This window comes from Phodopus roborovskii, unplaced genomic scaffold, assembly GCF_943737965.1.
Source record: "Phodopus roborovskii unplaced genomic scaffold, PHOROB, whole genome shotgun sequence".
Taxonomy (NCBI): Eukaryota; Metazoa; Chordata; class Mammalia; order Rodentia; family Cricetidae; genus Phodopus; species Phodopus roborovskii.
The window spans coordinates 1724050-1747845 of record NW_026126639.1 but is presented as its reverse complement, the minus strand read 5'-3'; the positions used below and the strand labels follow the sequence as shown (position 1 = coordinate 1747845).

Below are 23796 nucleotides of genomic sequence, written 5' to 3'. Positions count from 1 at the left end.
TTCATTCATTCATTTTAAAAACTGTAACAAAATAATATATAATAACATAAAACAGGAACTATCACATTGGAGTTGGGCAAGACAAACCAGACGGAAGGAAAAGAGCCCAGGAGAAGGCCCAGGAGTCAGAGACCCGCTCATTTGCACACTCAGGAGTCCCATAAAAACACTGAGCTGGAAGCCATTAGATATACACAGAGGACACGGTGCGGAACTGTGCTGACTTTGTGTTGTTTCAGTGTCTGGGAGCTCGGGGAGCTCGTGTGAGCTGTGCTCATGTTGAGTTACAGAGCTTTTGTCTCCTGGTTCCATCCATCCCCTCTGACTCTTAGACACTTCCTGTGTCCTCTTCCCCAGGACTTCCAGACCTCTGGGGAAGGATTTGATGGAGATACTCCATCTGGGGATAAATGCTCTGAAGTCTCTTACTTTCTGAGTAAAATCTGGCAGTGGGTCTCTACATTTGTTCCCATTGGCTTCAGGAGGAATCTTCCTGGCCATGCCACAGCCCGTTCTTCAAAAACGGTCCGATTTATTGAACAATTGGCTTTTTACTGGACACTTAGACTATCTTTAATTCCCTACCTCTATCAGTATGCTCAACATTGAGGCAAACACCTCTGTTGATCTTTGCAGTCTTCTCTGGTGGTTGGCTTAGGTTTCTAAGTTTTGGTGGTGTCTTAAAGGTTCTCCATGAAGATGGCAATTATGCTTTTCATCAAAGTGGCAAAGGTCAAAGCTTGCTTGTATATTTAATATATCTACGAATGCGGCCACCATGTTTCCCACTGAAGCTGCACCAAGCCGTAGGGGTACCAGCAGTGAAGAAAGATTTTTGAATCAAAAGAGTATGCTGCATGAATTTCAGTTTAATCTGCCAAAAAATTAATAATCTCAGCTCGTATTCTTTGAAAAAAGGAAGACTTGGAAAAGTGTTAATTTTCCCTTATAAGAGTGCTTCTAGCCAGAGTAGACTTTGTCTTGGCTATAATTTCCCACCATTGACAGCTACAAAAGTAGGTGTCATGTGATGGTGGCCATTTCCCGTTACTTCCGTTTGTACCACACACACAACTAGGTTGACAGACAAACTGTGCTGTCTGTGCCCAGCACCTGCTGTCCTAAACCAATCTGTAAACAATGCAGTCTTGAAGTCACAACTTGCTCTCTCTGTGCAATCTTTGTGTGCCTTACAGAATCTTAGCATGTGCTGCAAGCAGCCTTTGTCGTATTTGCATATGACCCTTGAAAGAAATGTGTGCATGTTCTAACACTGGAGAGAAGCTGAGTCCTTGCAGGGTGCATCCTGCCATCGACAGCAATGCAGAATACTCCAAAACAAACATTTCCCACAAGGCACATGCCTGCCTGAGAAGCCTAGCATTTGGTGTCCAATGTGTTGGTTGAAGGCAACCCTTTATATTGGCTTGCCAGTGACTGAATGCCAGATAAACATCACAGTGCAGACGAGCTATCCGAAGAGCTCAGGTCCTGGTGGGGGTGGGGGGATGGGACCCTAACTGAGTTCAGTCCTCTATGGGCCAGGCTCCCAGGGACTGTTCCGAGGCTGCAGGTCTTTGGATCTCTGGCTCTCTGGCCTCGGCCACCCTCATTTCTTCTTTCGGTGGCTTACATAGATAGGCTGTAGTTCGTTTGCAGTCAGCCTTCCAAATTAGGCAGCACTCTGGAAGGGTAGCCACTTCAAACAGTAAAATTGATAGATGGCCAGCGTCTGCTATTTTGGTCCTTATTTTCATTCTCTCCATTTAACGGCCATCCCTTCCACCACGGCAGCGGTCTCAGTTAATTAGAACTTGACTTTGCACTAGACGTCGAAATAAAAAGCGGCCTCTAACTTACAACATATCATGCCTTTGAAATAAGCAGCTTGCCAAACATTAAAAGGACTTTGAGAGCTGGTTTGAAAAAGATAAAAAGGGCTCTCCCTCAAACCCAGTGTACAATCCAGCAAGTACATCCCAGTGCCGTGGAAGGTGGGTGGGGCCCTCTCTGTGCCTCTCATAACCCTTTCCCTTCACCCCTCCTTGGGGAAAGGCATTTGCCAGTTTGATAAAGTCCAGTGAGCTTTTGGGGCCCTGAGCCAGCTTCCCCAAGCCACACAGGCCAAACAGAACACGTTTCTAAAATCTCACGTCTCGAAAATGACGTCCAGGGTTGATTTGCAGGTCCTACAAAGACGGTGGGTCAACAGAAGTGTCCAGGCCCTTTTCCCACTGGGTGCTGGTTCTGGGAAGCCAGACAAGCATTTTCCCAGTGGTGACTGGCCTCAGTCTTTGCTTCAGCGCCTGGGAACCCGTGACCAATCTCAAATGCCAGTTGGCCTGCAGTGAGCTGAGCCGCCTGTTTATAATCGGAGACTTTGGTCAGCTGATTTCGAAATCTCCTCTTCAGGATTCTAGAAGTCTCAAGTTCTTTACTGGACTCATTGTTAAGTGTATTCAGAAACTTGGTGGGTTGGGATGGGCTGAAGAAAACTCATGGATTTCTGCTGTGTGTGCATGAGAAAAAAACGAGCAACTTCTTCCCTGGAGGAAATGCAAGGAAGGCCACTCAGAATTCCCTGCTCCAGGATAAACCCTACACTTTCTCTTGAAAGAGTTCATATCAATAGCCAGGCACTCTTATGACATGAGGTGTTCACTGGGTAGAGCACGTGCACATACTCACATGCAATATACCTGTTACTATATGACATGTGGCGTTCACTGGGAAGAGCACGTGCACATACTCACATGAAATATTCCTGTTACTATATTTATAACAAAATGGAACAAAGGGCCAATGTGATCCATGCTGTCTTGGCACAGCCTCAAACCTCCCACCCTGCTTGAGGGTTAGGGCAAAGTGTTACAAAACAAACTAAAGAAATGCCCTTTGTTATTTAAAATATGACTCTGGTTCCAGGGGATCCGATCCGACAACATCTTCTTCTGGCCTCAACAGGCATCAGACGTGCTAGTGGCGTGCAGATGTACACACAGCAAAACACACATTAACATTTAAAAACCCATGTAAAAGATAAGGCATGGTGGCACAAGCTTGTAATCCAAGGACATGGGAGGTAGAGGCAGGGGGATCAGGAGTTCAGGGTTACCCTCTGCTCCATGCTGAGTTTAAGAACAACTTGGGCTCCCTGAGACTCTGTCTCAAAAACAAAGGGTATTTCTTTAAAAATGCTAAACGTTATTCTCTATTTCCTTAGTGTGAGTTTTGTGTGTTTTGCCCTTCTGGAGTATAATATGTGGTATCCCTTATAGGTGTTTGGTATTTGATATGCAATGCAGTAACTATGACCAAAGATGTTATTTGTCAGAGGAAATAATGTTATTAAAGGAACCTCTCATTTTCCAGGGAAAGTAACAACAATAACAACAAACATTTTTCTCTTGTGTGACCCTCAGAGACGTTTCTACTTCCAAGTCTCCTGCATCACCATCTATAAAATAAATAGTTGCTGATACTCATTATCAAGCATGCTTATACCTTGGCCAGGTCTCTGCATTTCAGCCGACAAAACTCTACAGTCTCTATCAAAAGCCATGCAACTACCAGCCACAAAAATCAGACGTTCTTCATCATTGTGACACCTGTCCAAGGTTTCCAAGTTGCATCTAATTATCCAAAGTAATATTCGAAAGGAAAGAGGTGATGGCTTGGCAGTTAAACCACATACTATTCTTCTAGAGAACCCAAGTTAGATTTCCAGCACTCATGTTGTACAGCTCACCACCTTCTGTAATTCTAGCTACAGGGGATCTGACACCCTCTTTGGGCCTCTCCTGGTAACTGCACTCCATGAACACACCCACAACAGACATATAATCCAAAATAAAGTATATATATATATATATATATATATATTAAAAGCGGAAGTAGTATTTAAGAAGCGAACTGGCAATGTGTATATGTAAAACTGCAAGTGCTTTTGTCAGTTACGTGAATAAATGAGACATTAGTAAAATGCTGAACCTAACAGTGGCCAAGGCAGGCCGGCAAACTTATTGTTACTAACCATGCCTGTTTGCTTTCAAATGCCAGGCGTAATGTACTTATTTTTCAACGTCAGGTGTGTTATCTGGTTGTACCTGAGGCTCAGTTTTCTGGTTTACCAAATGAATACCACAATATCACCTGCTTCTGAAGGTTGTTAAAAACACGGTAATGCATAGAAATAACCCGAACACTTGCTAAATGCTTTACGTCCTTTTACAAATGTCAGTCTTACTCGGTTACCACCATTTTTACCATCTAGTGCTCACCCAAGCATCTTATGTGGGTCTTCATTCTCTGGTGGCTGCATTAATAACTGAAAAGAGAGGTAGGTGGCTATGAGCAGGGAATCCACCATGGATTTAGAGAGGTCAAGAAGCAAAATAGATCCCTATACACAGAGTGGCATGGCCTTCGTTGACCATCAGTTTATTTAGGGTAGCTACTAACCCTAAAAGGATGAGAGGCTTTTAACGAGTTGGAGAAAGAAGAAAATGAATTTTACCAGAGGGGGTAGAGGGAGGAGGAAGTATCCTAGATGTCTTAGTATATTTGGGTGGCTAAAGGTGTTTTATTGTGGGTGGAAAAATGATTCTGACACTAGAATTCTCAGGGAGGAAGACTGGGAAATGGTGGGGAAGATGCTGAGAGGCAAAGTAAGTGCTGTGCCGTTTGATATCTAAGGGAGCACATATTACTTTGATAGACTTGCGATCGATGCGCAGGAGAACCCTGGTAGTCTGGCTGAAATTATTTCACCCTGGGTCAGGATTTGTGCATTTCACACAGTTATTTGCTTCAGTGGTTCCTGAAAGGACCTCATACAAGCAGGAGATGCTTTTTGCTGTTTATTTAGCTGCTTATTCCTTGCCAACATCACCGAGCAATCACACCACGCACATGGAAATTGCCCCAGAACATGGAGAGCTTTGCTTTTAAAAAGTGTTCGCAGTCTAATGGGAGAGATACAAATAACACATCATGCTGAAGCTACGGCAATGCAGTAGTGTGTAGGACCTTCAGCGAGAGAGCCTAGGGCAGTGGTTCTCAACCTTCTTAATGCTGTGACCTTCTACGACACACAGTTCACTGTGTGGTGACCATCAACCATAAAATTATTTTGTCCCCACTTCATAACTATAATTTTGCTATCGCTATAAATCATAATGTAAATATCTGATATGCAGAATATCTGATCTGCCACCCCCAATGGGATTTTGACCCACAGGTTGGAGACCTCTGGGCTAGAAGAAGGGAAAAGAGGGGTTCAGAGGTTTAGCACTGGGAACCATCTATGTACATTTGTACATTGTAACTGGAGGTACCAAATGGGATGTGTCTTAGCTTCATTTCTGTTAACATGATAAAGATTATGACCTGGGATAACTTAGATGAGGAAAGAGTTTATAATTCTAAGACATAGTCCACTATTGAGGGGAGTCAAGGTAAGAACTTGAAACATGAGCTGTAGATGAATTCTGCTTGCTGGCTCAACTGAGGGCTAAGCTTGGCCAACTTTCTTATTCTGCTCAGGATACCTGCCAAAGGGAATGGTGTTGACTCACAGTGGGCTGGACCCTCCTCCATCAACTGACAATCAAGGCAATCCCCACAGACTTACCCCAGGTCAATCAATCAATCAATCAACCAATCAGTGCAATCCTCACAGACTCACTCACAGGTCAATCAATCAATCAATCAACCAATCAATGCAATCCTCACAGACTCACCCAAAGGTCAATCAATCAATCAATCAAAGCCATCCCCACAGACTCACCCACAGGTCAGTCAATCAGTCAATCAATCAAAGCAATCCTCACAGACTCACCCACAGGTCAATCAATCTGACCCAGGCACTTTTTCAATTGAGACTCCTTTCTCAGGTGACTCCAGGCTGTGTCTGGTTGATGAGTAAAAGCTAGCAAGGACAGGATGTTACACAGAGAAGAGAAAGTTCTTCCCACTCCCAGTGTAGCAGAGGAATCATGAATTCAACATTAAGGCTTATGTATTCTGTAAAAGCTTCAGTGAGATTTGTGTGCGCATGCTAGAAAGGAGAAATGGAGACTTGGACCCACCAGATACTGTGTGCGAATCGTCAGTCTTTATCCTTTGATTCACTGAGCAAGCACCCATATAGCAATGTGTGCCAGCCACTGTCAGGCCTGGAGGTCAGACTCATGAGTCTGGTCTTCCCGCTTGGCCTTGTGTTCAGAGACACAACATGAGTGTGTGCAAGGGATAGTCTCATAGTCAACAAGGCCGCTTCTTCACACCATACCCTTTAAACTAAGAGAGCACAATGGCCGCCAAACCTTGCATACCTCCAAAAGGAATTCTTGTCGTTCAAGACGGGCAACAAACCACTACCTAAGACGGTTCTATGTGGTCAGACGTTGGGAGCAAAGTCCCAGAGTGAACAAGCCAATGCTCTTCTTGAGCGATTGCCTCACCTCGTTTCCTGACGCAGTGTTTCCTGGTTTCTTCTCCCAGCGTTCAGAAGCTGAATGAGTTCCTCTTGAGTGATGAGATTGGTGAGGACAGCTGGAGGACTGCGGAGGGCTCACTGCCATTTGAACCCTGTAAGAAGCACACTGGAGTGGTAAGTGTTTGTCCTGTGATACAGAGGACAGGCCAAACAAATGATATGTTTTAATATGGTGCAGTTACAAAAAAAAAAAAAAAAAAAAAACCCATATGCTTTATTCATTTATATCTACACGAATCAAAAATGACTACTTGCCTCTACAAAAATAAATCCTCACATCTGAAACAGATATGCAGACACGGGAATAATGCCTGTATAAGTTGGGAGAGAATGACTCCTGCTTGACCCAAAAGGGAATTGAGAGGTTGTTTCTTCTTACTCACATTCTTAGGAGGTGTTTTAGCTCCAGCACACACTTTCGTTTAAGACATGCTCACTGGTACATTTAGTTCTTTGGTTCACTTAACACATTATAGGACATTATCAGTTTTTATTTTTGTCTGAGCATGCTGGCTTTGCGTGCTTCAGGGACCGAACAAAGTCATAGGGTCAGAAGGGCCAGAATCAGAGCTTTAACCTGAGTCCTGTCACTTGTAAACCATCAGGTTTGCTCATGCTTGCCAAAAATATTTACTCGGTGGCTGCACAAGGTCTGCAAGCAGTCAGCACTGTTTGGACGTGTCATGTAGAGTAGAAATCAGCCACTTGTCATATTTTCACCAGGAGTCCAGACTCACTGGCTACCCTGTATTTAATGTCTCTCTTAACAAGGCTCGAGATGTCTTTCCCAGCATGCTTTGTTTTCTTGCTGAGGGCATCGAATGATAAATTAGTTTGAAATTACAAGGCCATTTCCTGCATGGAAAAAAAAATGAAAATCACATGGAAAAGTGAAGGGGATAGTAAATTAGGACAGCCATCCACCTTATGGCCCCTCAGAGGAGCCAGCATTTGGGCCAAGACCTAAAGAATACAGTTGTCTCTTCCAGAGGAAGGCTAGCACATGTAGAGATCTTGTGTGGCAGATTGATTTGGTTCACATAACCAGTAGAAGGGCAGTATGTTTAGAGCTTGGTGTCAGAGAAGATGAGGCACAGTTGTAATGAGTGGGTTGTGTAGAACACAGGAATGGATGAATGAAAGTGTAGTAGAAGCCACTGGGCAAGGTTACTTGTTTGTTTCTTTTGGTTTGGGAGACAGTGTCTCATGTATCCCAGACTTGCCTGGAACTCTGTGAAACTAAGAATGACATGGAATCCTTATCCTTCCTCCTGCTTCCACATCCCACATGCTGGGATCACAATAATTCTACTATTGTTCAAAAAGCTTACTTCGGTTACAGGGGTCAGTAGGGCAAAGGTTGGAACTTCGAGCTGAGTGGAGGTGATTTAATAACACAGCTAAGAGATGGTGGCTAGACTTAGAAATTTGCTGCAGTTATGTTGGATATGGTAAAGAAGTGATTGAATCCAGTATATTCTCTGTCTCTGTCTCTCAGTCTCTCTGCCTCCATCTCTGTCTCTCTCATCGTGTGTGTGTGTGTGTGTGTGTGTGTGTGTGTGTGTGTATGTGTGTGTGTGTGTTGCTCAGGACTGACCCATGACCTCCTCCATGCTAAGCAAACCCTCTATCATTGAGTCACACCCACAGATTCCTCTGGGCCTTTTTACATGTTCAGTTAATTAAAGTGTGTTGAAAGGTCAGAGGGCAGGAAGGAAGAGAGTCAAGGGTGGATGCTTTTTGATTGACTGACTGCTGGACAGACAGTGGGGCCATTTGCTGAAACAGGGCACTGAGTAAGGAAGCAACTAACATTGGTGATATCAAAAGGTGTGTATTTTTCAGTTGATATTTTTACACCACTTCCTGCTATCCAAGAAGAAACATTATCATTGGAGATGGAAATTTACAAAGCATAGGCCATGAGATAAAATTTCAATCTGGGACTGGTTGAAGTCTTTCTTTGGTTATGGAGGTGGCTCTTCTTGTAAAGTGAGAGTGATGCCAGCATTAAGATCTGAGTTTATACCCCAAGCATCCACATGTAAATCTGGGTACGATTATGTACCCTTGTAATCCCAGGGCTAGGGAGGCAGAAACAGGAAGATGCCTGGGTTGTGTTGGCCAGCCAGTCTAGCTGACTGGTCAAGTCCAGGTGCTATGAGAGACCCTGTCTCAAACCATAGAGAGTAGGGAAAGATGATATCTAGTCTCCATAAGCACAAATATACAACACATACACACACTAAATAAATAAATGAATAAATACAAACCATTTTCATGAAAGATGTGTCTGAAAAATTCTGAAGCGATCCATTAAAAGCTATGTACATATTTCTCCAGAGTAAAGTCAGTAGATGATATTCCCAAATGCATCGTGTTATTCAACTTATTATTAGTCATTTATGTAACTGTTTGAAAAAACACCATGAATACAATTGTCACATGCATAACCCACTAAAAATGTACAAATCAATTTTCTGAGTAGAGTCGAGTGGAACTCAGAGAGTCTTTGCCAGGAAATCCATACATATTAAAAGTTTTCTTCATATTCTGTTTAAAACTACTAAAAACAGTTAAGCTAAGTGCTTGAATATTTTTATGTATACGTTTTCTGTAGTTAAAAAAAAAACTCCTTTGTTCATATTTTTGCTCCTCCCTCACTTGGATTGTACTCCAGGAGCTTGGCCCAATGGTTAGTTGTGGATTTCTGCATCTGCTTCCATCTGTTTCTGGAAGAGGGTTCTATCTTCTCTGGGGTTGTGAATTGTAGGCTGGGTATCTTTTGCTTTATGTCTGGTGTCCAAATCAGCTGACCCGAGCTAGTGAGAGATCACTGACTCAGGTCTGACAAATGGGGAACCTGCATACGACTGAACTAGACTCCCTTAATATTGGTGACAATGGTGTGACTGGGACAATATATGAGGTCACTGGCAGTGGGTCCAAGATCTAACTCTAATGCACAAACTGACTTAGTAGAGCCCTTTCTATGTGGAGAGATAGCTTGCTCAGCCTAGACAAAGGGGATGCCTTGGTCTGGACTCAATGAGGTGATGGGACAGACTTAGTAGACTTCCTAGGGGAGGCTTTACCCTCCCAGAGAAGCAGATGGGAGATGAGGGGGAGGTGTGAGGGAGAGCAGGAGGAGAGGAGGAGGGGAAACTGGGATTGGAATGTAAAAAATGAATTAATTTTTTAAAAAGCAAAGAACAAAAGAACTTCTCTTGGGTTATTTCATTGAACAGATGTCTGAGAAATAACTGTCATGTGTGCGTGTCTGTTTTGCCATAGCAAGGCTCGCAAAGGATGACAGATGTTGTGTGGACATGTACATGAATATCAACACACATGAATCGGTAGCTCAGGTTAAAGGATGGCAGATGTTGTGTGGACATGTACATGAATATCAACACACATGAATCAGTATCTTGGGTTAAAGCAGGGAGCTTATATTATTGTGGCCATAGGTTGCATCCCTGCATGGACCACGCAGGGTCTTTATGGGGGTTAGAGAGGTGACCCAGTCAACATAAGAGCACTTGATGTTCTTGCAGAGAATCTGAGCTGGGTTCCCAGCACCCAAGTTGGGCAGCTCACAATCACTTGTAATTCCCGCTCCAGGCCCTCTAGGGCCTCTTCTTCCTCTGTGCACCTACAGAAACCTGTACACACACACACACACACACACACACACACACACACACAAAACCACACTGTACACACGCACACACACACACGCGCGTGCGCACACACACACACAAACCACATTGTACACACACACAAAACCACACTGTACACACCACACATGCACATGCGCGTGCACACACACACACACATACAAAGCCACACTGTACACACACACACACACAAACACAACCACACATCTTTAAAAAGTACATTCAAGTATATCTATACTTTTTAAGAAAATCAAATCTTTGATCAAAACCAGATCCCCATTCTTCATCTCCCCAAGAATGCTCTAGACCACTTTCCAGGGAGGCAGGGAGAGCAGAGGGAGATGACCTCAAAGAAAGGGGAGATCAAGTTCATGAAGCTGGAGATATCTGAAGAATTATTTTCTGTTAGAAATGAGGGAGAGGAGTAGAATTGCATTGCAAAAAGATTTTTGGAAGAAAAAAGACTCTCCTTCAGACACGTCCAATGTCTTCAGTTATTGCATGCAGGTTGGACTCCTAGTGCCTTCCAGGGTCATTCATCACAGCAGATGGCCCAAACCACAAGTGGCAAGCTTTGTAAAATGCCGTGCTTGAAAACAACACTAATGGAAACTTCTCCCTGAGAGCACTTGGGATGCTATATATTCTGTGAGAGCTTAGAGTTCAGTGGTTTTGGCTGTAGCATTGCCACAGAGAATTAGTGATGTTGTAGGGCCAAAGTCTCTTCAAATTACATCTACGGAGCTGTGACTCAAGTCTCTGTCAACACATCTCCACTAGTCAACCTCGCCTTGGTTTCAGGAAGAGCTTGGCGTCATCCTTCTTAGCATCCACAGCATTGCCACAGTAGTCACAACTCTAGAAGACAGTGGTGCTGGAATGTAGGTACAGATCTACTTAGTGCACGAAGTACATTCACCCTAAAATGTTGTGGTGGTTCCAGAATATTCCATGTGTTGTGCTTCCAGTGTTATCTATGAGGGCTATGGGGAGGACAGACAACCAATGTAACATTTCATCACCCATCCCCCTTTTTTAAAGCAATATTTTGTGTGTGTGTGTGTGTTGTGTACATGTGTGTGTACATGTATGTGTGCATGTTTGTGGTGTGTGTTGTGTGTGAGAGAGAGAGACAGAGAGAGAGAGAGACTGTGCATGTGTGTGGTGTTTCCTAGATGACCTAACCTCAACTGGTCCTCTGCTATCTGTCCTCTTACTAAGATTTTGCTTTGTTTTTCTAGTAATGAAGCCTTGGCATTGTTCTTTTTGATGGTTGATGTTCTTTTGGGACATCAATTAATGGAAGTTGGAAAGGCAGTATCTTGTTTGGATTAAATTACTGCTTATTTTCAGACATTGCTAGTTCTCATAGAAGTTATCTTTTTAAAATTTTAAACCTGAACTTTCAGACAGAAATATTTTTTTAAAGTTTTACACTTCTAAATCATTTGCTTTTCTTGGCAAATTAACAGTTTTAAACTGTTGTATTATAACCTTAAGCATCTCTACAAGGTATTTTGACTGAGGCATATAATTATTTATCAGAAAGTACTTTGTTACTAAATTTATAGACAAATTTTGAGCTTTTTTACTCTAAAATTTTTAAAAGTTTTTTTTAAATGTGTATGGGGATTTTACCTGCTATGTGTCTGTGCAGCACATGTATGCAGTACCTGTAGAGATCAGATAAGAGCAGAAGGTACAGCCAGTTGTGACCTCTATGTGGGTGCTACTAACTGAACCCAAGTCCTCTAGAAGAGCAGCCAGTACTACTAAGCCATCTCTCTAGCCCCTTGTGTGGGTGTGTAGGTACATATGTATGTGTGCGCCTGTGTATGTGTGCGCCTGTGTGTGTGTGTGTGTGTGCGCGCGCGCACGTGCATACAGACAGGATTGGTAAGGGCACCGAGTCCTGTCCCACTCTCTGCCTATTCTTTGAGGCAAGGTCTCTCACTGAACCAGGGGCTCAAGTTTCCTGGTCTAGACGGAAGCCAACATCATTTGCAAGTACTATGTCTTCATCTTTTCATTTTCCCAAGAAATAGGTTAATTAGCTTTAAAGTTTTAGCTAAACATTTTTTTTTTCACTATTTGCTCTTGTGGAGAAGCCATCGGAAAGGCTAAAATTTGACATTCACTTCGCTTATTTTTCTTGGAATTGAGGGGAAATAGCAGTCGGATTGAACACTTGGTAAAAATCTCAATGTTTTTATAACGCTTCGACTCCTGTCCTCTTCTATTTGGAACGCAGCAATCAAAACCGATAAACAGGAAGCAGCCTGGAAGATACCACCTGGACAGCTACGAGCAATCCCGCCGCCTTCGGCCTGCAGAGACAGAGGATATAGCAATAAGGGTTAGTTCATCTCCTGCATTCTTACACAAGTGGGGACGTTTATGCTGCACTCCAGGCTGACGTCTGCAAACATGTCCCAAATGTGTCTTCAGAGTCTCTGTGCTGTGGTCAAGCCCTGACAGTCGGCAAAGCACATCCTGGTTACTTTGTCACTCTTTCCTTCACTTCTTGACCACAGGTCCTGTTTCGACCTCATGTTTGGTACCCCCCCCCAAAAAAAAGCATTTCTTTCAAATCCACTAGAGGCTAGTATTCAACTCATTCCTCTAGTACTCACATGTACGCAGATTCATAGAAAATACTGGCAATTTATGACTCCATTTTTAAAGGAAGAGAAGGCAGAGATAGTTGTTGCGTGGCACTATTCCTAGGGAGATATGAACAAATGTCTACTCACCAAAGATAGGAAACTAATGAAAGACCAATGTAATGACTCCATTAAAGTCTAACTTGGTGAACTAGTGAGTCTGTTGGGGTTACTTACAGGAGTATGGGTTGGGGGTTACTTATAGGACCATATGGGACTCAAAGCAACTACATCCACCCGAGAATGGGCTATGACTCAGGAAAGCTGGAACCCAGTATCTCTCAGCACAGATCATAGGAGGTTAACAGGTCAGAGTCTCCTCCTCAGTCTTTTCTGGTCATATAATACAAGGGATGGATAGATGTAGAACACCGTTTTCTTGTCCTGGCAGCTGCTTCCAAATTACCACACAGACACTTAATATTGTTAATAAATGCTCAGCCAATAGCTCAGGCTTGTTACTGTCTCTTACACTTTAAGTTAACCCATATTCCTTAGGTGCCCTCTGCCACATGGCGGCACCATTATTAACATGTCATGTTCATCTCCTACTCCCTCTGCATCTGCTGGCAACTACTGACTCTGCTTCCCAACATCCTTGATTTGGCTGTCCTGCCTGTACTTCCTACCTGGATACTGGCCAATTAGCATTTTATTAAAGCAATTCGAGTGACAAATCTTTAAAGTATTTAAGAGGATTATTCCATAGCATTTCCCCAATTTTGTCTACTTAAAAAGGAAGGTATTAACTTTCACATGGTAAGATTGTACAGAACAAAAACAGTTATCAAGTAAGAATTATAGTTACATTATCCGGCCTATCTGTATTTGGCAAAAATTAGAGAAACTATACTATTATTTGTCTTATCTTTGCAAGTCCAAAGTTTTGTACCTATTTTATTTTATCATAACTAAAGAAAACTATAATTATCTAGTACTTAACTCCATCAAAAACCTGAGAAGGAAATAATACTACCTAAGTAAGTGGGAAAGGCAAGCAAGCGACTTCTAGGAGAGTGAAGTTCAATGCCTGACCTTTGGTGAGCATGCAGCTGCTTGTTTGGGGTGACTATACATGTCTCAGGCTCTTGTCTGGTGGTTTCAGACCCAGTGTTTTCTGTTTACGCTCGGATGAAGCCGTGGCATCTTCGGTCACGTCTCACATCTGTCCTTAGCGATGTCCTCGCTTTCGCTGGTTCCGTCAGCACTGCCTTTCTAGTACTCGACAAGCAAATGCATTTTTTTCCTAATGAAAACAGTATGTATTTTCTTATTTGTGTGTGGAGATGTATGTGCCCATGTGGGTTTGCATGTAGCCCATGTGTGTAAGCGCTGACAGAGGCAGGAAGAGGGCATCGGGTCGATCAGTCCCCTGGAGCCGGAGCTACGGTTGGTTTTGATGTGGGTGCTGGGAAGTGATGTGGGCTGCGTGAGAGCATCGCGTGCTCTGTGCTGCCGAGCCTCCAACCCTCATTTCTCAGCCATCCCACTGAGCACTCAGAACTCCGTTTAGATCGACACTGTGAGCTGTAGCTTGTGTTGTAGTTTTAAACACCAGGGAGGAGCTGTCCTTTCATTATTCACTGGCACCACACATCTAACTTCATTCCTATGTTCTGATTTGCTAGGTGACGAATGGATACTTCTCATGGGGCAGTGGTTTAGCTACATTATCCAATATTGACATTCGAATTCCAACAGGTAAGGATCATTGTGTAAGCATTTTTTGTATTTTTTTTTCCAGATAATTGGTCCTAACAAAAAGTGAAAAAGGAGGGCTTTGTTTATGTTTATTTAGTTTCCAGTGTGTGTGCATGTGTGTGTGCGTGTGTATGTGTGTGTGCGTGCGTGCATGTGTGCGTGTGCGTGTGTGCGTGCATGTGTGTGCGTGTGTGGTATGAATGTGTACATACATCTCTGCATGTGTGTGAGTATGTGAGTGGGGGTGAGGTGGTAGAATGGTGAGTTCATATATGTGAGGATCCAAAGCTGAGGTCTAGAATCTTCCTCAATCAATATTCCACCTTTTTCAATGAAGCAGTATCTCTTGGTTACATGAACCCAGTGACATGGCTCAACTGGCTTTCCAGCTTGCTCTGGGAGTACCTTGTCTCCATCTTGCTATAGGAATGCCTTGTCTCCATCATCTTGCTCTGGGAATGCCCTGTCTCCATCATCTTGCTCTGGGAATTCCCTGTCTTCATCATCTTGCTCTGGGAATGTCCGTCTCCATCACCTTGCTGTGGGAATGCCCTGTCTCCATCACCTTGCTGTGGGAATGCCCTATCTCCATCTCCAGGGCTGACTGGCCATATTTGGATACTGGGAATCTGAACTCTTGTCCCCACAATCTTAACTGTTGACCAATCTTCCATCTCTCCTGCCTGTGAAAGGAATTTTAAGAGATACAGCCATAGTTTATGTTACTTATATGTACTAGGTTCTTCATGAGATTCCAGACCTCAGCTTGGGTCTGCACATATATGAATGCCTGCTGCCCCCCACATATTCAAACACATGCAAAGAACTAGGTTCCTCTAGTTCATATCACTGTAAAACCAGACTATCATTTAAAAATGTGTGTCTTTGGACAAAGTTATTTACTGTTTATTTGGTGATTCGAGGTACATAAGGAATTGTGATTGTTGGTTTCTCATTCTGTTTAAGACTATCTGTGAAAACATCTGAAGCCCTGAAAAATACTGATGCCTGTACTTGTGTAGTTGGACTTTCTTTGGGCTCCCAATCCCCACAAAATGACATGGAGACTTATTATTAATTATGAAAGCTTGGCCTTTAGCTTAGTCTTGTTTCCAGCCAGCTCTTATAACTTAATCCATTCATATCATTGTGTGTTCTGCCACATGGCTTTCTGCCTCTCCTCCATTCTGCATGTCGGACTCCCTCCAGTCTCGCTATGCCCGCTCTGTGAGATTCTAACCCTGAGTTCCACTCTCTGCCTGGAAGCTCTCCCCACTAGCTACTGGCCATTCAGCTTTTTATTAAACAAGTCAGGTGACTTAGACAGGCAAGGTAAAACAGTGACACATCATTACACAGTTTACTCCACTATCCCCCAACAGATGGCACTTGCAAGTGCTTCAGGGTCACCCATCTGATCATTTTGATTGCTTATTAGTTTTCTTGCTTTTAAGTTGTATTGACATGTACTTCGCCTATAATAACTATCTATTTAGTGTTTAATTATAGCCAGGCTTTATTTGGACTGCCAGCTCCCAAATAATGGCATGGGGACTTCTTATTAGTTATGAAAGCTTGGCCTTAGCTTAGGCTTATTCCCAACTAGCTGTTATATTTTAAATTAATCCATTTAATATTAATCTATGTTCTGCCTTGTGACTTGTTACTTCTGCTTAGTACCATGCATTCCACTTCCCCCGTGTCTGGCTGTCTAATTCTGCTTCTCTTCTTCCCAGAATTCCTTTCTCTGCCTGGAAATCCCACCTGTCTTCTCCTACCTAGCTATTGGCTACTCACCTCTTTATTAAACCAGTCAGAAAGTGCTTTGGCAAGAAAGGTAAAACAGCAACACATCTTCACAGTGCAAAAAAAAATCCCACATTTCATTTTGAGTTTCTTCAAAATGATACTTTTATTAATTCTTTTCAGAACTTTTTACGATGTATTTTGATCAATTTTCACTTCCATCTTCCAACTCCACCCTTATGTCTTATTCCCATAACTCTGAGTGTTTGTCTTCTTTTAAACCCATAAAACACAGTTTCTGTTGTTCAGCTACTCTTGGGAGTAGGGCCTGCTCTGAGCTTGCAATGAGCTGGCCTTGAGCTTGCTCCAATCTTCCTCGCTGTTTGTCTTTCTAGTGCTGAGAGTCCCGGCACGCCCACCACGGCTGGGTTTGGTTTCATTTAGCTATGTGAAGTCTTCCTCATTTCCCTGTACTCTGATTTGTTTCCCTAGGTCAGTTAACCATGATCGTGGGCCAAGTGGGCTGTGGGAAATCATCTCTTCTCCTTGCCATCCTTGGTGAGATGCAAACCCTGGAAGGAAAGGTTTACTGGAGCAGGTAAGCATGTCTGTCCTAGTTTCTGCTCTGTTGCTGTGATAAACACCCAGACCAAATGCAATGTGGGGAGAGCAGGGTTCTGTTTGGCTTACATGTCCCAGTCACTGCCCATCACTGAGGGAAGTCCAGGCAGGAAGTCAAGGAGGAACTTCTTGTCAAAACCCCAGAGGGATGCTGCTTGCTGCTTCACCTAGCTCACAATTAACCAGCTCTCCTATACAGCCAAGAGTATACACCTAGGGGCTGGTGCCTTCCATAGTGGGCTGAGTCTATGGATATTAATTAACAATGAAGACCATTTCCCATAGACATGCCCACAGAACAGTCTGACCAGGATAGTCCCTTAATTGAGAGAGCTCCTTTCTCGGGTGACTCTAGGCTGTATCAAGGTGATAGTTGGCACTGCTCAGGACAGTGCTTTTTAACAGGTTTCTGTTCTGCCACACAGCTAAAAGTCTTCCAATAGAAGACCAGAACAATAGTTTTCCATTTTGTGAGCCATAGGATCTCTGAAATATGCAAATACATAAAAATAAAACTCACAGAAATATCAAAAGCTAGTGGAAACCTCAAGTGTCATAAGAACTATCAAGCAACTCACTGTGATATTTAATGGTAGCATAAACTTGTACATGCTAAGATACAACACTGCCCATGGTGAAGACAAGTTTTTAAATACAAATAGGGAATACTCAAAGAAATAACACAATCCATCCTGTAATAAGATAAACTATGGCACGCTTATACTATTTATAAAGCTTAAATGTAAACAGATCATCAAGCAGTCAATGTTCAGGGAGCAAATATCAAGTGATCTTTTCTAAAGTCTCCATAAGAGGCTGAAAAGCAACAAGTTCTCTTCGCATTAATGTAAGCCAGACACTAGAGGGTACTGAGGGACACATGAGAAGGGCAGCCTAGTGTAGGACAGCTCCCAAAGACGTGAAGGGAAGACCCAGCCTGGTGCTTTCTCAGATGTGCAAACACCTCTGTTAACACTGAGAGGTCTGGGGGCTGTAGGCATGGCTCAGCGGTTAAGAACACTGGCTGTTCTTCCAAATGTCCTGAGTTCAGTTCCCAGCAACCACATGGTGGCTCCCAACTGTCTATAATGGGATCTGGTGTTCTCTTCCGGCCTGAAGGGATACACGCAGGCAGAACACTGTATACATAATAATTAATTTCTTCAAAAAGAAAACCAAATCAAGAAAAACACTGAGAGGTCACTAGCCCAGGGCACTCATGCAGTGGGTCTGCAAACAGGTTGAGGTAGAAACGTGATATGAGACTCTATTAGCACAGAACTGAGTGCTTAGGAGGGGGCTAGTTTAATCAGTTTGGCCTACCTAGTTGGTCCCTCACAGGCAGTATATGAAGAAACTACTTGAAATTTTTGTCAAATAAATAAACAAATAGATATATACATAAACTCATAAGAAATTACATACATACATACATACATACATACATACATACATGCATACATACATAAGGGTGTTTGTTGTCTAGGAGCTCTTATCCAGGTGTGAGTCTTCCATGAACTTAGCAATGCATGGAGATGTGTTTGAGAAGTGTGTTGCTGCTGTTGTGGTTGGTAGAGACCAGAGATGTCTGCTAAGCAACCTGAGATGCACGGTGAAGCCTCCGCATCCGAGAGTCATCCTAGCACTGGCAGCCATGCTACAGCTGAGCATCCTTGCTGTAAAGGTCCAGTTCTGAACTCGAGGCCACAAGTTCCGCTGTCACGTAGCCAGCTGTTCACGTAAACAGGAGCCCCTGAGGGACTACAGATGGTGTCTGGGCCCTTTAGAATGCACTGCACTTAAAACATCAGGAGAAAGAGATGCTTGGCTGTGAAATTTGGCCTAGAACTCTTGTTTGAAGTGTTACTGGCAAAAGAAGGAAGCCGGGGAAAGTTGAGTGTCTATTTTATCTGCGTTGGAAAAATCTAGAAGGCAGTAGCCAGGAACTGGTTTGTTCACACTCAGATGATAGCACAGGGAATCACAACTCCTCAGTTTGTTGCTGATCACTGCAGTTAGACACTGAGAAGCATCTGTCCCTCCCTCTGTCTCCCTCTGCTCCGGAGGGAGAAGCAGATCCCACCAGATGGAATCTTGTGATGCAATAGTTGCCATCACAATCAAATGGCTTGGTTTTCATTTAATATTGTTTTACCAAAATTGAAATTTGTAAGCATGTAAGACAGTGACAGGAAAATCTAGAAGTCTACTTCTCATGCCTCCAAGGAGTTCTAATCTGGTCTTCTCTGTTGTTATTTAATTTTCTGGGCCTGCACTCCAGTTGAGTCCATCTAACTCTGGGCATTACTATTTATTATTATTATTATTATTATTATTATTATTATTATTATTTGCTTAATAAGTAAACACACCAATATGGAAATACATTTTGTAATCTAAGTAATCATTTATTTGCATTCCCAAGCATATAGACTGTGCATATTCAACTTATTCTGTTAAAAAAAAAAGTGTGTATTGCTGGGAAATGGTAATAAAGAAGTCAAGGTTGAAATTAGTTTAGATAATAACCCCTGGATACATTTTTACATAGTTTGGACCATGGCATATGTGTGTCCAAATACAAGTAAGTAAAGTGGTTAATTTTAAACCATGACATCCTTAAGTGCACAGGACAAACTGTAGACATGACCAGACTTTGTCTCTCTATCGCCCAGTGCTGTTATTAACACTTTTCACATTCAGGCGACTTCCTTGCTTAGTTTCCAGCAAAGCCTGAGGTTTGGTTTTCCCCTGGTCAATGTACTAAGGCACAGTGGTGTGTGTCTGTAATCTCGGTTCCCAGGAAGACGAGGAAGAAGAAGCATGACTTGGAGGCTAGCCTGGGCTATGTAATGAGCCCTCATCTTAGCAAGCAGCCAAAACCAACCACATAAGTCTCTCCTCTTTGTGCATTCCATAACTTTCTTTTCTTTAGTCACATTGTTCAGTGGTGGAATTTTCAGGGTTCTGCCTTCCTCTCTTCTGCTTCTGTGTCTACCAGATCTTCGCACATCTTCCCAGGACTTCGGTTTCCACTCTCTGTTCCTAGTCTTTTGTTCTCTTGTAAACAAATTAAGATGGTTGGAACCACTTACTGATGCTTTTTTTTGTGAGTAATAAGGGGATGGAAACTGGAATTTCGTTATCTAACACACTTGTCGAGACGGGAAATCATTCCAAAGTCTTCGTTTCCTTGCTGGGTCTCCCTTGGGCTTTAAATTCTGCTTCACGGCCAAAGTCATTTGGAAATTCCCCAAGCACCTCGAACTGAATGCATTTGATGTTAAAATCTCCCTTGTCCCCTGTCACAGGCTCATTATCTCTTCCTCTTCATGGTCCCCTCTCAGCAGCCCTGTAAGCTCAGGTAGCTGAATGCCTTTCTTCACCTGCTCGCCACAGCTCTCCTTAGGGCACTGCCCTTACTGTACTGACAGTCCCCAGAGGTCTCTGCGTCTCCCCCCTCCTGTTCCTCCAGTCCCTGCGTCCCACTGGAGCGCAGCTTCTCAACCTAACCCGTCTCGTGGGAAAGTTTGCGATGGTTTTGTAGGACCCTGAGAAGTGGTTCACGAGCCCTTTACCATCTAAGTTCTCATCTGCTTTTCTTAGACTTATGCTTGTGAGCCTAGCCTTCAACGGCTGAGCTATCCCTCCAGCCCCGCATCTGTTTTTCTTTGTGGGTCTTGTGCCCGCTGCTCCTGTTATGTTTCAGTCATATGGGATTTATACCCGTAACACATGGACATCTACTACGCGCTTTCTCTGGCCTCAAGTTGTCCTGGCATATTCTTGATGTGGCCCATTCTTCATCCTGCCTGTGGCATCAGCTCCATTGCTAATTACTTTGCCTGTAGCTGTGAGAAAATAACTGACAAAATCAACTTATAGAAAGAAGGGATTTTTTCCCTCAAATTTCAAGAGTGCAGCCCCTCATGACCGGGAAGGTGTGGCTGCCATGTCAGGAAGCTGCTGTCAATACTACATTGCCCTCAGGGGCTGTAGAGCCGTGGGTGCAGGTGTTCAACTCTTTCTCCTTGTTTTCAGTCTAGGATCTCAGCCAACGGGAGGTTGTCACCCACATTCAGAGTGGATCTTGCCTCCTGAGTTAAAACTCTGAAAATGCTTCCCCAGGCTTGCCCAGAAATGTGTTTCCACGGAGATTCGTGCCCATCTTGGTACTTACTGTTTGTCAAGCTCTGGCAACAGTACAGCACCAGGCGGGGAGGATAGAACTTTCATTCTTACGGTGTCTCTGCTACTCATAGATCTTAAGTTTAATTATTTAGTTAGTGTGGGAGATATATGTGCCCCAGCATGGGTGTGAAGTCCAGAGAGCAACCTAAGGGAGCCTTTCTTTCTGCCACATGGGTCCCAGTGCTTGAACTCAGGTCTGTCAGGCTTAGCAGCCAAAAGTTGACCCACTGAGTAATCCGATTACTCAGTATTTGAATTGGTTTTGAACATAGTGGGAATTTAATTGGTCATTATTTCAGTAATTGATGGTTTCCAAGGTCTCTAGCCTGGATTGACATATCCAGTTGTATGACAGACATTTGCATCTGAATGAACAATACATAAATGAATCACTATCTTCCAACACATCTCCCATTCTTTCATGGATGACTTAAACCATGTTACCCCTAAAACATTACGTTCAAGTGTTTTTGTATCTAAATTGAGAAATGGGTTATTTTAGTATCTGGTTTGTGTGTGTGTGTGTGTGTGTGTGTGTGTGTGTGTGTGTATGTTATTTAAACCAGGGAATATTTGTTGGGAGATTTGTATTAATGGCTCTTTGCTTCTATTAAACATCATTATCATTAGCAATGTGTAATAGTGGAATTAACTCTTACCAGTTCTAAAGGAAATTTATCACTAGGTAATATAATTAGATACATTTTCTCACACACACACACACACACACACACACACACACTCACACACAAAGAGCACTATCTGAAATAAAACAACACTTATTTTTGGATCAGATCAATTGCATAGAGTTATTGAATAAAGATCTTTTAAAAAATAGAATTCAAGTACACCTAAATGCTTCAAAATTCAGATACAGAATACTGACCTTCAGGTGATTTCCCCACCCCCATGATGAACATGTAACTACATGGAATTACCTCAGTCCCACTTACACAAATCTCACCACTCCATAGCTGTGTTTGGGTGTTGCAGTTTGACCTGCTGCACATCTGGCTTTCTTACTCGATCCTTGGAGGACAACACCTTGGATTTGTGCCGCTTACATGTTTAGATTCTCAAGATATTCCTTCTGATCCTGTCTCAGGATGGCATGAGGAATTTAAATAGATTACAGTCAAGGTTTGATGAATGGAAGAATTTGGACATACAAAACTGCAGTAAACCATGTTTTAGGGAAATTACTCATATTTTCAGAGCAGAGCAGTACATAGAATACAAACTATTGCAAGAGGCAACAGTTTGTGTGGGAGAGAGCTGGGCCTGCCATCTCCAGAAGCTTAGTGATTAATTATTTCCTGCTTAGGAAGATGGAAAAAAGAAAATAATGTATCTACTTTGTCTTTGAAATAAACTCAAAGAACATTTCTGATGTTTGTTTATCTCATACATGTTTGCACGCACATCCTTTCCTGGATACATTTCGCCATTAATGAACGTTGTTTGCCATACTTACAGTGTAAATGAATCTGAGCCTTCTTTTGAAGCAACCCGAAGGTATTATTTCTATTTTCACCCAAGTTTAATAACTTCCTCCCTCAGTCTTTAATCTCTTGCCCCTACCTTCCCTTCCCATTCTGATGGTGTACAGTCATTTTAAAGATGCCTACCGTATTTCCAACAGCAGTGGTTCACAACATTTGCAGTCTGCTGAAGGGTTAATTTGTCAAACCCATGCCTGTAACCCTGAGGCAGGAGGATAGGCTCGATTACTCAACCATTCTTCCTTATACATTGAGTCCCAGATAAACCCAGGCTGGAGTGATAGCCTGTCTCAATAATCCAAAAGGAAAAGAAAGAAAGAAACTTGCCAAGCAAATGGCTCATTGGGTCAACTCTTTGTTTCAGAGGGTCACATGCTTTTCAACTTTGGCTGCAAATCAAACTGTCTTTAGTTAAAGGGGCTTGAGGGCTCATTCAGTACAAACTCTAAGAACTAATGCCAGCATTGATTATATGTCAAATGCTATCTGAAATGGTGCAGAGATGGCAGAGCCCAGTGTGTTGGTTACTCAGAAATAAACAACTCCCCCCCCCAAAACAATATAACCCCACAAAACAAAAACTAAAAGCTCAGTGAGGCTCTGGGCTTGATCCTCAACATCAAAAATACTCCCCATACTGAGGGGAAGGGCAGGCAGACATGCCAGACTTGGGGACCACTGCCCTCCTGTGTATGTAGTTATCTAAAAGATGACTGTCACACTAGACTGTAATGTCCTCTAGAGCCCTACGATGCCATGCTTTCCAATGACGGTTTAGCTCCCCTCATTTCTTCCTCTTAATCTTCCTCCCCGTTAACTGCAATCCCATCGTAAGAACTGACATGTCATGAACTAACAGTGGAGGTCTGACACTGAAGCCATTCCCTTCCCCGCCCCCCATCTTCCTGTTCTTCATCTCATGTATTTTGAAATGATTCCAAGTTGAAGCCTAATGTGTAAGCATATGATAAAACCTGTATGCTAAAGAAATAGAAAAGAGAGGAGGGATTTAACAGTTTTTATTTATTTTTTGTCTTACCCCATTAAAATTTTTATTAGTTCTTTGAGAATGTCATACAATGTATTTGAGCATATTCACCCTTCCTCCAATAGCTCTCCTTAAAAATATTTTACATGTTTTGAAATATGGATCTTGAATGTGTAATTTCGGCATTGAAATGGAGTCTTCTAGT

General features: G+C 42.8%; 1 protein-coding gene across 1 annotated transcript in view; it reads left to right on the top strand.

Annotated features, from left to right (window-relative positions):
* Abcc9 (ATP binding cassette subfamily C member 9) overlaps positions 1-23796 on the top strand; it is a 101676-nt gene that overhangs the window by 28421 nt on the left and 49459 nt on the right. Inside the window, exons 13-17 of the mRNA XM_051173324.1 lie at positions 6505-6613; positions 12431-12535; positions 14471-14543; positions 16782-16887; positions 22578-22616. Of these exons, the coding sequence (XP_051029281.1) occupies positions 6505-6613; positions 12431-12535; positions 14471-14543; positions 16782-16887; positions 22578-22616 (432 nt within the window). The remainder of the gene's footprint in view (positions 1-6504; positions 6614-12430; positions 12536-14470; positions 14544-16781; positions 16888-22577; positions 22617-23796) is intronic.